This window comes from Pelodiscus sinensis, chromosome 19 (assembly GCF_049634645.1).
Source record: "Pelodiscus sinensis isolate JC-2024 chromosome 19, ASM4963464v1, whole genome shotgun sequence".
NCBI lineage: Eukaryota > Metazoa > Chordata > Testudines > Trionychidae > Pelodiscus > Pelodiscus sinensis.
In genome coordinates, this window is record NC_134729.1 from 6,088,290 (window position 1) to 6,102,202 (window position 13,913).

The window sequence follows — 13,913 nt, forward strand, 5'->3', positions numbered from 1 at the left end:
GATTTTTGTGCTCATTTAAAAATCTGTTCTTTCCTCATAAGGAGTTTACCCAGACCTTGCCTTCCTTCTCTGTGTACAGTCTGTGAGCTTCAGCTCTGTACCTGTTGCCTGACATTTACCAGTAAATTTAGCACTGGAAGATGCCAAGTTATTTATCTGTCAGCCATCTGGGGACTAAACTATTCTGCCCTAAGAGTAAATACATCAGCAGTGCAAGCACCTCACATGTCCCCGCATGTCATCTCTCTCACTAGCAATCAGAGAGTAATGGAAAGACCTCATACAATTTTGGGCTACTGCTCAGATTGCCGTCAGTGTTTGTTATTTTAATTTGTTTGTCCATCAGGAACTAGATTGAGGAACCTCCCATATGAAAAGTCCCTTCAGAGGTCATCTGATGGCACTGAATGTAAATCACAGGGCAGGAACCGAGTCAGCAATCTGGATGATAAAGCTTCCATCCTCTGAAACATTCAGTCTCGCTTGAAATTAGGTTATAATTGGCTTTCAAGGACTTTAGGGGAAATATTAAATCTGCTTCACCCCACCAAGAAACCAGTGTTCTCTAAAATAGCTATATTGAAGGTAAGCTCTCAAGAACACTGAGCAAACGACTTACAAAAAATCTTGGTCCAAAAAGTCCTGGACTTCCAGGACCAACAGAGACTAAGTGTATTGACCTTGGGGTGTGATTTTTAGTCTATTCAGCTCCAGGTTCCCCCTCTCTCCTCCGAGTGGGTAGGTAGCACAGAGTGTCCACAGTCTGGGGGGATACTGAGGCTGACACTGCAACCACGCAAACTCAACAGGGTGTATTTGTAGAGTCTGAAACAGTTTAGGAACCTATAGTAAATATAAGCACATCACTGACACACACCCCTGCCTCATTCAGTTACTCCCACACCATGCTGTCATTTGTAGGCATTCAGAACAGTTCCATACCATCAGCAGTGTCCATGAGACTAGATCGATTGGATCCCTTGTGCATGCCTTTCACGATTCCTGATGGAGGAAGATCAATAGTTGCTGGGCGTGCTGAGGAAGAGGACGAGGAGGTAGTTGCAGTGACATCAGGGGGAACGGAGAAATTTTCTTGAAAAGGAAGAAAACTTATATTCAGTTTAACGTGCACCTTCCATTAGCCAAGTGCTAAGTAAAGTGTCAATTACTACTCAGCTACCACCCTCAGTAACAAAATAATGCTTGTCCCTTCCACCATGGCTTTTGTGAAAGCATCTCAGGGTAATTTCTAAACATTATTTTAACACCCCAAGGTGGCATGCATTATCAATCCTCAACAATGAAAGAGACACAGAGAACGACTGTCTCAAAGTCACAAAGCAACTTAGTGACGGAGCCCAACCTATATAACTACTCTAACCACTATACCTTAAGTACTCTTTAAAAAGGGGGAGAAAAGTATTTAGATAAAAATTTGCCTTCTGGTGGTCAAACTCCTAGAACAGAAAGCTGCAGTGTTATCTCCGGCTAGAATCTGATCTGTAATAATGTTTCACAATGCATGACTTCCTCCTGAGTTACAGCTTTGTAAACTAAACAAGAGGGAAAACATTAGTTATAAGCATAACCCTCGGAAGGAGTTTGGAAAAGAAAAATGATGCGGTCATCATGTGGTGCACTTCAGTTTAAATAGCAAAGCAGGAGGAACTGGACAGCAGTTGTTAACAGACCTGCAAGAAAAGTCTAGGCCTATGAAGTGATGCTGGCCTTCCATTTTTCAGTGCTGAGAGGAATTTGAGAGCATTTTGCTGCTGGAGGTCTTGGCTTTCAGATGAAATGTAAAACAGAGATTCACTTCAAAACTCCAAGGTCCTTTGTGCAATAGCAGTAGTGCTAAATCTGGCTCTGCTCCACTTAAGAAAATACATTTTGTCTAGCTAAGACTTCTCTGTAGGTTTAATTGGATATGTACTTCTCACTTTATCCTGAGCTGCCACTTTGTGTTGCAGTGTGTTGTTAAAGTACACAAGTTGGCTGCAGCATATTTACCATCCTACACAAAATGCCTTGCTAAACCAGGTTTAATATTACTGAAGAAATGTAACTTAAGTAACTAGAGCATTACTATAAAAGAATATAAGCACTGAACACACTAGAAATAACCACATTAAGATAACTTTCATAAATACTCCATTACTTTTGTAATTCACACTTATGACAATATATTTGAGAGTTTGTCCGTCTGTTCAAGAGCTCCTCCTAAACGGTAAGAATGAGGACCACCAAATTCGGTATACAGTGTCCTCTTATCATAACTTAAAGCAAGGTTGTGTCAGGAAAATAGGATGTGAATGGCTTTGAACTGCTTCTCATAAAACTATTCAAAAGAGAGATAATCACCATGCAGGTGAAAGGGGCTGGCTGGGGTGCCCTCCCTTCCCATCTGGAACTGCTCCAGCCCTGAGCCTCCCAACCTGCATGTGCCCTGTAGGGAAGGCCGAGGGGTGTTGAAGGGCTTCCCCCCCCCCACACTCCAATTCATACAGGAACATTGCTGGCGGTTCGCCTTCGTCAGGGAGCAAGGGGAAAGTGCACAATTTGTTGCATTCCTCACTCTGCCTGGGGAGCACAGGAGGCAGATGAACCTGGACCTGCCCTAGCCAGCGGACATGTACTCCTCCCCCAACTGTGCCTGATGCAGTGGCCATGGAGAGACACTTCTCACCTGGCCCAAGCTGCTGTGGTAACAGAGGGCTGGGGGAGTCCTCTCTCTCCAGGGTAGCCTGCATAGTGAACCTCTTAGCCCCACTCCAGAGCAATAATTTAAATGAAACATGAACATTTTCATTTTATTTTCCAAAAAACAAAAACTGAATTAAGGACCCAAGCAATGTAGGGTAAATGTTCTAGTACTGATATATCAAGATTCAAGTAACAACTAGCCTATAAAGTAACTCACATGTAAGCATGAACAGAAGTTTAAGATGACGGGAATATGCTTTTTCCTCACAGACCATTGTGGTTACTAAGCAAACATGTGACCTGAATGGGCACTAGAATATTAATGAAAATAATCTTAACTGGTCATTTCCTGTCTTTAATGCTTATAGTTTCACATTTCATTGATTGTAATGCTGCAAGTTATGCATTTTGCATAAAGAATTATATTAAGTAGTTTAGCTACTAACTGAAATAAACAGCATGCATTATAACACTATTTTTCTTAAAAGAAAAATTAAAAGCCCCACAGGCTTACACAGGATTTGTACAGAAGCAGGAAGCTTACTATAACACCAGGCACACAGAGCAGGTCCCAGGCAGCTGATGCATGATATTTTCTATAGTACCAACAGACCTGGGGCACTAGGATACCCCCAATTTCCTATAGATTAAGAATGCAGAGGAGGGAAACCTGTCACCCACTTCCTAAGGAAAGCAGGATAGGAGCTCCACACCTGTGCATCTTATGACATTCGAGGAAGGAGGCCTACAGGAGAGAGAAGAATCATTCCTATGCATCTTGGGAGCTATGCTGGTGGGGAATGTATCTGCTCTGTGGCTTTTCTAAGCTCAATTGGAACAAGAACCTTGGTTCTGTACTACCTTGTGCAATAGTAACCTGGCAGGAACTTTTTTGAGTCCTCTCTCCAAAGAGCTCACATATAAAATTGTTTATGCAAAAGTACTGATGCATACAATTTTAGATGTTGACATCTGATGAACTTATCTATTTCATGTTGCCAATGCAAATTAATTGACACAAATTGCTTTTATTTATTCGAAACTAACTCATACACAAGATTTTGTTGGGCATCATTTGAAAACAAGTGTTATGAAAATTAGGTAATAATGTGACAGTAACTACATTGGTGCTGAACAACTAGCAACCGAAATTCAGCAGCAGAGACTCAATTACACAACTGAAATTCTTTTTCCATTCCACAATTTTTCAAGTGCTCCCATAAAGCATTAATTATACTGGCTACATTTTATTTGCAATCTCCCAGCTTTTCCATTTCAGAAAACCACTTGTATCCCAGTAAAGAGAAACAAAGACATCAGCAATATAAATGTCAAAGAAACAGAATAAAGTCAAGCTGGAAAAAAAATCACAAACTCTTCTATGAATTGCTTGCTCCAAAGCAATTAAGCCAAAGCACGAAAATACAGCTCTCTCCCTGGGATGCAGTAATAACCTTAAGAGCGTATAAAAAAGAAAGATGAGCAATGGAGCAAAACAAACCCTGAAATTTCATACAGCAATATTAGCAGCAGGGAGCACCTTGGAGCACCAAAAAATTGAGCCCGGGGTATCCAGAACTGTAATTTCCTCTCACTCCTTCACTGCAACATGGACAGCTAGGTTGGAAAATAATCAAGGTTTAAAATCTGTGTTAGAGCTTTAATTTGTGCTATTGCAATTCCCTCACGAATAGCTGTATATGTTTGTTTTTAAACAATAAATAGTAAGACGAGATTATTAGAATATATAGTGCAAGTAGAATTTTGAAAGCAAAGGATTCTCCCCTCCAACTGGTTTAAAAAAAAAAAAATACAACTATGACATGCTACAGCACATAAAGGCCAGAGTCACCTCCTACATTGGCAACAGTGCTTATGCAAATAGCAGCTTCAGGTAGTTGCAAGAATTAGCCATCAATGTGCAGAAAGAAAGCTCAGCAACTAAGCATGTCAACATTGTAAGCACATGCCTGGGACATAAACCAGCAGGCTCATATTTCCCTCTAACCAACTGCAGTTTTCCAAACTCTGAGGCCACGCTCAGTGGTGTTGAGTCTACTGAAGCCCAGTGGGTTCCATGGAGACAGAACAATGTCTACTTCAAATTTTCCTTAGACAATGGGAGATTCTAACTTTCTGAAAACAGGATCTAAATTTGCAGCAGTTTTAGTTGTGCTGTTAGTACCCAGCTCCTACCTATTCGAGTATTGGCAAATACATCAGCTAGTGTCCCACTGGTCCCTTTGCCTTCTCCATGGGATAGTGTAGAAGATGCTGATGAAGATGTGGATGACCCCTGAATAGATCGGTTGATCCAGGACTCAGCATTCTGTAAGCTCTGATGCAGTGCAGCAGAAAGAGCAGCCTGGCGCCTTAGCGACCCCTCATCCTCGGATGCAGAAGACGTGTCTGTGTGGAATCAAAACAGAGAATCGAGCCTCTTGGGAAAGCACATTGCACTTAGCATGCTTCTGGGCTATTGACCTACTATTGACAAAGGCGTCACATTCCTAACATGGAGGGTGCTCTTTAGAGTCTAGGAGTTAACAAGGTTACATAGACCAAAAGGGAAATAAAATCTGATAAAGAAGCAAACTTTGCCAGTTTGAACCCATTTACACCTGTAAAGAAAAATTTAAAGATCATCTAACAGTTAGACCTGCCTTCAATAGACCCATTAGTGCATTTCCTTGCCCCCCTTAACCGACCCATTCAAACTCTATTAAGCCTGCTGCTGTGTTACTCAGCAGCAGTCATTCTGATATGGAAAACTCAGTATCAGATCAGCCTGTGTCATAGCCAAGCCTCTGGAAGGGACAAACATGGACAAATGGCTATAATGCAGGAACTCTTTTTCGGGGATACACGAAGACTACAGCACCTTTATGATCCCCCCGCAAATGAAGCTATTCATGTATGCAGAGCTTTCTCTTTGCAGTTGCCTGTGTATGTACCTCTATGTACCTGAACAGTACATAGAAAAAGTATCATATGACGGGGACCTGCACGTTGCATATGCAAGGAGACACTATTTCCTCTATCATGTTCCATGAATTAAGAATAGAGCGATCATAAGAGATTTCAATTTATTTAGTGCTGTAAATGTGCAGGGCATTACATATAAATATACTTTAGACTTTGGATTTAAATATTATAGTCTTCTGAAAGTGACTGGTCTACAGTCCTGTTCCTTAATGGTCTCTCAAGTCACGAGTCAGACTAATCATAGCCCACTTAGTTGCCAAGGCAAAAATACAGCACCCAACTAGAGAAAGGGCTTGCAGTTAGAGGCAAATTCTGCAAATCAATAGCAAGTTCTAGTACATTCATGCAGCACCCAGGACTCACATTGGGCCCAGCGTCTTGTACAAAAGTTAAAATAAAGCAGGGAGGCCATGCAGATAAAGGGAGCAGCCAATCAACCAGTCGGATGGGGGAACAACAGGAATTACTTAACAATAGAGAAGACAAAAATAGCCAAAATTTGAGTGTGTCTAACAGAAAGAACTGTTGTGAAATCCACAAAGATGAGGAGGGGAAGGAACCGGATTCCACAGATGGAGTCCTTCAGTCAAAAAGATCCTTCTGCCCTCCCAATCCAGATGCAATGTCAAGACCACAAGTGATGAACCAGTCCACCTCTGCGGCCTTAAAGAGATGGAGGATTACTGCATTATTGTGGCCTTTAATGTACTTATCCACAAGACCATGAGTTCATTTGCTCATTGGCAACACTGAGGGGTGGTTACCACCTATGCGCCTATGTCTTAGAGTGTGCGACAGCTGTTGGGTTGTTTTACATCCTGCCAATTTAAAGAACATCACAAAATTAGGAAGGCAAGTTCAAATTCAAAGAGGCAAAGAACAGAGACAAGAAGTTAAAAAAATATCATTATGGGGCTAAATATATGATATGTACATGAGACCTTGTTCCAAAGCTCATTGATATTAAAGGAAAGGCTCTTTCATTGCATGGTTCACTTCTGGATGGATGGAGTGAGCACTGGCACAAGTGCCAACAGTAACAGTGTCACACTGAATAGATATCTGACAAAAGAACACATTGTTTCAAGGTTAAAATTCAATCTAATAAAACAGCATAACAGAAAACGTATAACTAAAGCGAGCCAAAAGAGCAGCTAGTCTAGGTCCTGCCATACGGCAGGTGCATCTCGCTATCCACAGGAAGCACCACAATTGGAAGTTCACCTGTCAGAGATAACACATTCAGTGTAATAAACCTAAAACATAACTCATTAAACAGTGAAACCTTTGGACCTGTTGAAGAAACAAGTTTGTCAAAAAAAAAAAAAAAACCACATAGCTCAAGGCTCTACATTGAACAGGTCTCCCTTGCAGCTGTAAAGAGATTCCATTAAACCATTTTAATTTTGTTTTAACTTAATATACATTTGTATAAAATTAAAATAACTTGATTTGAGAAAGGCAGGAAAACTGGTTTTTGATCACTGGGTTTCTAGCCAATTTGTTTAATTAGTTTTCTTCATTGGATCAATTATGCAATTAGGTATACTGTTTCAATTCAATTACTCAATTTGCCATAAAAATAGTTTTTAATTAGTTAAAATTAGTTCTTAGGAGAGCAGTCAGTGTATCCCTTTGTACTATTAGACACTGCTAAGTATGTATTTCAAATGAACCAAATGCAATTCAAAGTTAATATACCACAGAATACTTATGATACACACTAGGATATATTTACAGTGAAGGAAGTGATTTGTTGCTTCACCAGCTCCAGAAATGTTTTTCCTACAATAGAAAGACTGTTCTAAATATGCCATGTGTATGTAAACATGGGTATGTGTCCTGACAGTGCAATGTGAAGGAGCTATAAACATGCTGTAACCCATTTATCAGTGATGTGCATGGCAGCATGTGTCAGGGCCCAATTTAGAGCGAAAAGCTGATGGTCCATTCACACAAGAGCAGCTGCAATCTCATGTATACATGAGCAGTGCAAAACCCCAACATGCACAAGTGTTAATAGTAGTTTCATGTTAAGTTGATTTGACTGCAAGCAATCCACTATCTAGGACGCATAGAAGCAACCTACGAATGTGAAAATAAAGCAGCAACCATTTAAAGCCCAGAATGTTTCGCATCATTATTCCTGGATTTGGTATTTGACATTTGTGCTGACATCCAATACACATTTTCCAGGGACAAGATTCAACAGATTTCTTCCGGCCAGCACTTAAACACCAACTTTGTTTTTAACAGAATTATTGCAATCACAAAACAATTCCTGTTTGTTTTCACCATGCAAAAGTCACAAATGATATGAAAATTAGGCTTAAACAATTTGAGGTGTTCGCAAAGTTATCGTTATATGCATCTTTTACAAGACAACAAAGCCTGTTCTGCTAAAAAGAAAACAACTAAACTCAAAATCATAGTGTACAAAAAAAGGGCTGCGGGAGATACTTTCTTGAAAAACTCCAGGCAGGTGGTTAGGTGCTGAATGCCATGAATTCTGTGACAGTTTAGTAATTTGTGTAAAATTAAAAGAACATGTTTGGTTGATCAGCCTCCATATTAAAACTCTTAATGGTGAACACTTCAAATCTGGTGGTTTTCTACAGAATAGATTAATTTCCGTTGTACACTTGACCCTCTTTAATCCGGGGATCCTGGGAAACAGGGTATGCCGGATTAAAGAATTTGCCTTGCCAAGGAGGGCATTGTAGGGTCTGGGTGTGAGGGGGATGAGGGTAGGGTGCCCCACTCCTGCAGGCACACATGGCTCTGTGCTCCCAAGCACTGCCTCTGCTGCTGCGGGAACAGTGGAAAAAAGCCTCACAAAAGCACATCACTGCACTGGCCCTCCTCCAGATTGGGGAGAGAAGGAGAGGCAATGTGCAGAACTACTTCCTCCTCCAGCTGCCAGAGCCCATAGCACGGGTGTTCCCAGCTTAGGGACACCCCGAGTATGGAGATTCATGGATGCCATATGGAAAATGTCTTGTTAAAAGTCACGGTCACTGCTGAGACAAGACACAAAAAGCTACAAGGCAAAATCTCCCCCACCTACATCAGCTCAGACTACCTTTCATCCTGTGTATGTCAGTATGGTCCTCGTGTTCACTTCTGCAGTTATTTTAGAGGTCTTAGTCGACGGAATGGTTATCATTAAAGTTGGTGGCTTGCTAAATAATGTCATTGGTCCACTTCTGTGTTATCCAGCACGCCAGCCACTAGCCACACGTGCCTTTTTCTCTATAGCGATAACCAGGGCTCGACAAATAATACAATCCGGATTGCAACCCGGAAGAGCCGGGTTCGGGCAATCTGCACATGCGCAGAACCACTATAGTAGCTACTGCTTCAGAACTGGCTGGATACCATGGGCCTAGTGTCTATTACAGATATAGTCACCTAATTTTTTAGGTTGCTAAATCCTTAAACTCACAGTATAAGACCACATGATCTCCATCTGTTTTTTGGGAGGAGGAACTCTCACATAAGCATCTGAACTACGGATGTAAGGGAGTAGTCAAGTCAACCACTCGCATTCACTCCCCCCCACTCTCCCCCCGTTTGCTGCCTCTGTATCAGAGGCAACAAGGGGACAGGAGAAGCAGGAGTTGGTGCTAGGGGGAGCCAGCTTAAAAGCTCTCCCTCCCAGCTGTTGCCTCTATCTACCCCCATGGACAGGAGATGCTGGACCCAGTGCGAGCCAGGACTGAGCAAGTCCAGTTCACACCAAGTCTGGGACCTACCCCCGCTGTGGTCCTGCAATTTAAATGCAGTAGAAGCCAGGCCACCTCTCTGCCCAGGTCTTACTACATTTAAACTGCAGAGCGGCATTAGGGGGTAACTCCCAGACATGGCACGAATTGAGACTGAAGCTTCCCTCTTTATCAACTAATTGTGTAGTCAATAGAAATTCTATTGACCACACGATTAGCTAATTACTCACTTCCTAACATCCCTAATCTGACCTAGCAGAGAAGCCTGAAATCTAATAACCTGCAGCTGAAGAACCCTGATGGAGCCCTGCAGACTTCTTCCAACTAGTCATACCATAGGTTCAGCATAGCTAACAGTTGAATAAGCTTCACCCACAAGCTGATGTCACCTGTGTCTAAACCCTACTCTGCTGTGACTACAGGCAGCCCATCAGAGATAGCAGTGGTAGCTTTTGACAACATGGATACCTGCCTATCAGGAATTGAACTGAGTTCCCACTAATTTCATATAATTTATCCATGATCTGTCCGTTTGAGTAAGCACACCATTTCTTCTATTCCTTCCTCTCCCAAAAAGGAATGGGCGGGGGCACATTGAACTCCTTTGACTTTCTCCTTCCTTTCATTCTCCCCCTTAGCCTGCAACTTGGTGTCTTTCAGAAGAGCTCAATCTCAGAGCAATTCAGTCAGTGCAGGTCACTGACTGCAGTGACATATTCCCCTCTGCTTCACAGCCAGCTACCATCAAAACTTGAGTCAGCTCCTGATTTCTGGCCCTAAATAAAGATTCCCTGCCATTGAGTATCTAGCCCTGCCACCAAACCAGCTGTGAGAGAGATGGGGCGTGATGATTTAAAGGAGGTATCACTCCCTTTTCCCAGGTCACTCCTCTCCTTTTGTCCATACATGGCATGGGAGTGTGGTACAGAACTCACTGCACACACCCATGTCTAAATGGAGAGGGGAAAGCCCACTGGAATTTAATTCCTTGTTGTGCATACTTCTCTTTTTGTCAGTGCACTGAGCGACATGAGTGAGTAGTGCACAAAACACCACTACGAAGAGGAAACTGAGGTAATAACCTCATGACTGACATTAGTGAATAGTTTCAGGCCATGAAGAGACAGAAGATGGTAGTAACTCAAATTAGGTTCCATACACTGACAAAGAACTAAGTAGCTCCTGACCCAGCTAAACACTTTTAATTCCCCTGCCACACAGAATACAATTTGTGCATTTGTCCAAAAATATAAGAACAAAGTAAGGTTCATTAACTGCTCTCAGCTGCTAGGGCCTAGCTAATACTACTTGGGATAATTCCTACATGAGGACATGAATTGCAGTGTCAGAGCCTTTTAAAAAATATGAATAAGTTTATTGCCCTGATGTAAAAATAAAAATCAGAATGAGCAGAGATTACATAGCAATGTGTGAAACCATAGCACCCACAGTTTATGATATTGTTGCCATCAGCACAAATGGTCTGCAGCTGTGCAATTGCATTTACAACCTATAACCTTATGCACAAAGCTGCTTGGAAACACAGGAAAAGTTTTCTTCATTAATAGCTGATGAAACCCTACCAGGACCTGAAACAAATTATGTGAGTAGCTTTATTGCTGAGAGACTAGTAAAAAATATATATATATATATAGTATCATGAGCTTTCGTGAGCAAAACCCACTTCCTCAGATGAGATGAGTCTCTGCTCATCTGAGGAAATGGGTTTAACCCACAAAAGCTCATTAGAGAGACTCTATTATACATAGTGTCTCTAAGGTGCTACAGGACTACTTGTTTTTAAAGTTATAGACTAACACACCTACCTCCTGAGAATTTTATTGCTGAGACTGAGGATAGCCACTTTCTGAGAGTAGGCAGGGCTGATGAGGTGCTGAGTATTATGGGATCACAGAAAGTCTGATTTCAAACCTCAGAAAGGTGCATCATTTTAAGTTATTAAGCTTTGGAAAACTGAAAGCTGCTTTTGAATGCTGTGTGTTAATCTTACAAAGAGAGAAAACCACAATGTTGTTTTAACTTCAAGAGACTGAAGTAGGGATCAGGAAGCATAAGAGAAATTCTCAGTCCAAGAAGGTGAAAGCATTCATAACTGGCCCTTTAAAAGGCCTCAGAGGATGAATTATTCTCACCTATTACAAAGCACAGCTGAGGTAATCTGCTTTACAAGGGAGAGTTACTTAGCGCACATTCCCTGAACAGGCATATCACCAGCAATTTAGATGTGACAAGAAATTACATACCAGATAAAAGTGCCACAGGGTATTTAACAATCTTTGCACAACTTCAGTCTCCTGACTTAGAAACTCTTTGGTTTATCTAGCCCATTCTGAACTACAACTCACAGGAGTGTTTCTAACCTGGGGGAGTGCAGGCATCAGCTGGTGACTGTACAAATGTGGACCGTCTTTTAGTTGGCATGGGCAAGGCCATTTTCTGTTCTTTATGCTTTGCCAGTGCTGCTTGAACTGCCTCTGTGTGGATATCTGCAAAACAGAAATTACCATGCTTAGTTTTGCAAAAGTAAAAACACCTTAGGAAGAATTATATTCCATGTGGTTTAAATAGAAGTTGTTCATGTATATTATAGCCACCATGCTGGCATGCCCTAGCACCTTGTAGTTACGGCTTCACAGCACCTTCGGAAACAATGAATTCAGCTGTGCCACACCACCCATAACATTTCAATTTTATTGATGAAGAAAATAAAACACTGTTGTTAAGTAATTTGCCAATCCAGAGCAAACAGGTGGGAGAACCAGGAACTTTGGTTCCAAGTACTCTGCGCTAACCCTTAAACAGCTTTGTCTCTCTAGCAACTATTTTGGAGCCAATTTGCTTATCTGCCTTACCCAATTGCTGCATCTTGTCTTTCTGTCTACAAGCTTTGGTGCAGGGGCTGTCTTTTCCCCTTGCATTTCCACTCGGAACCTAGCTCAGTGGGTTACCAAATGGGTTGGCAATACTTTAACTTAATAAAAAATAAAAATGAAAAGGTGCCAATGAGCCATAGAATTAATCAGCTTTGAAGTATTTTAAAAGATCTGCCTTTTAAAAAATAAATCTGCTGTAGTTTAATATTTTCCACTAAGCTGTGTTAGAAAAATCCTACCAAAAGCAGCTGGAAACAAAACTGAATCATTTCATTTTAAACGTCAGAATACAATGGATCCTTTAACTTCACAAGCCTGCCTAGCTTTGCACATCCAGTAGCAGCCTGCCCATAGTTTTAACACAGAACTTCAGAAGAATCACCGTAGTCATTCAATGGCAGGGCCAGAGAACTTGCCTATGAGTTCAAGAGAACAGTGTATGCCCTGTCGTCATGAACTAAACATGACTTATAAGTTTAGGAATTAAGTATTTTACCTCAGCATAATAGAAATAAAATCTTTTAGAATTTGTTTCCTTCAGACGAAAATAAAAGAAATTGGAGACACATCGCCAGAAGAATATGCCAGAGTTGCACTTACTTTTTTAAAATTAAGTCAAATGTTTTTCCACCGATCTCAATATAGAACTAAAGGCAGAGATATACTGTTTTCACCTATTTTCTGATGGAGGTCTGAGATTCTTTGCCCTTATTGGGGCATTTTTATGGAAATAATTTCAGAAAAGTATCAGGGAAAAGAATTTTGGAACCTTAGAGACATGAATGGTTCCAAAGTGACCTTGGGACTCCAGTGCCAGCTCTCTTGGCATACATCACGGGATTGGTAATCAGAACTGTATCATGCAGGAGGAAAGCCAGCAGTAAAGGGGGGGGGGGGGAGAAGAGAGAGACAGTAAACTGAATCAGTGGAATTAGCTGTTGGCACCAGCTCTTAAGAAACCTAAATAAATCACGGCACAATGCCGCACAGAAATACTGCTGCTGTTAAGCTTTCTTTTTTATAGGACTTTTCACCCAAAAGTGAATTAAGTTTCACAATCCTCCTATGAGGTAAATATTGCTGTTTTCATATAGATAAGGTGAATTACGCCGTGTCTACGTGGTCTGTACCACAGAGCCATAGCTATAGAACTACAGCTATGTTGTTGTAACCCTGTAGCAAGTTTCTCTCTTGCTGGAGAAACTCCACTTCCCCTCCCCCACATGGAGGTCTACCAAAGCATTGTTCCATCGACCCAGGTGCATCTCTTCTGGGGGGGCAAAGTGGACACCTGATTTTATACAGACCCCACTCCCAGAGAAAATCTGCAGGATAGGAGTGATAGGCTTTTCTAGCTCCTTGCAAGTGCTCAGAACTAGGGATTGTAAGTAGAGGTAAATAAGCAAAGTGAGTAGTCAACTAGTGGATAAGGGGGTTAGCTCCCGGGGAGGTGGCAAGCCAGGACTGAGTAGTCCCAGCTTGCACCAAGTCCCCCATTGCACCTCTGCCTCCCCTGCCCCCCTCATGCAGATTGTGCTGGGTGGTGGGGGGAACTGGCTTTTGAGCTTGTTCCCCGCAGCACCGCCTCCTGCTCCCCCTTTCCCCT

General features: G+C 41.7%; 1 protein-coding gene across 3 annotated transcripts in view; it reads right to left on the reverse strand.

Moving 5' to 3' along the window:
* The window catches only part of DIP2B (disco interacting protein 2 homolog B), a 170,839-nt gene that overhangs the window by 47,578 nt on the left and 109,348 nt on the right, over nt 1–13,913 (reverse strand). For 2 of the 3 annotated variants that reach the window (XM_075902044.1, XM_075902043.1), the window contains exons 4-6: nt 11,795–11,920; nt 4,900–5,112; nt 943–1,092 (exon numbers count right to left, since the gene is read on the reverse strand). In XM_075902044.1, coding sequence (XP_075758159.1) covers nt 943–1,092; nt 4,900–5,112; nt 11,795–11,920 — 489 coding nt within the window. The remainder of the gene's footprint in view (nt 1–942; nt 1,093–4,899; nt 5,113–11,794; nt 11,921–13,913) is intronic. The other variant, XM_075902045.1, reaches the window with a different exon arrangement.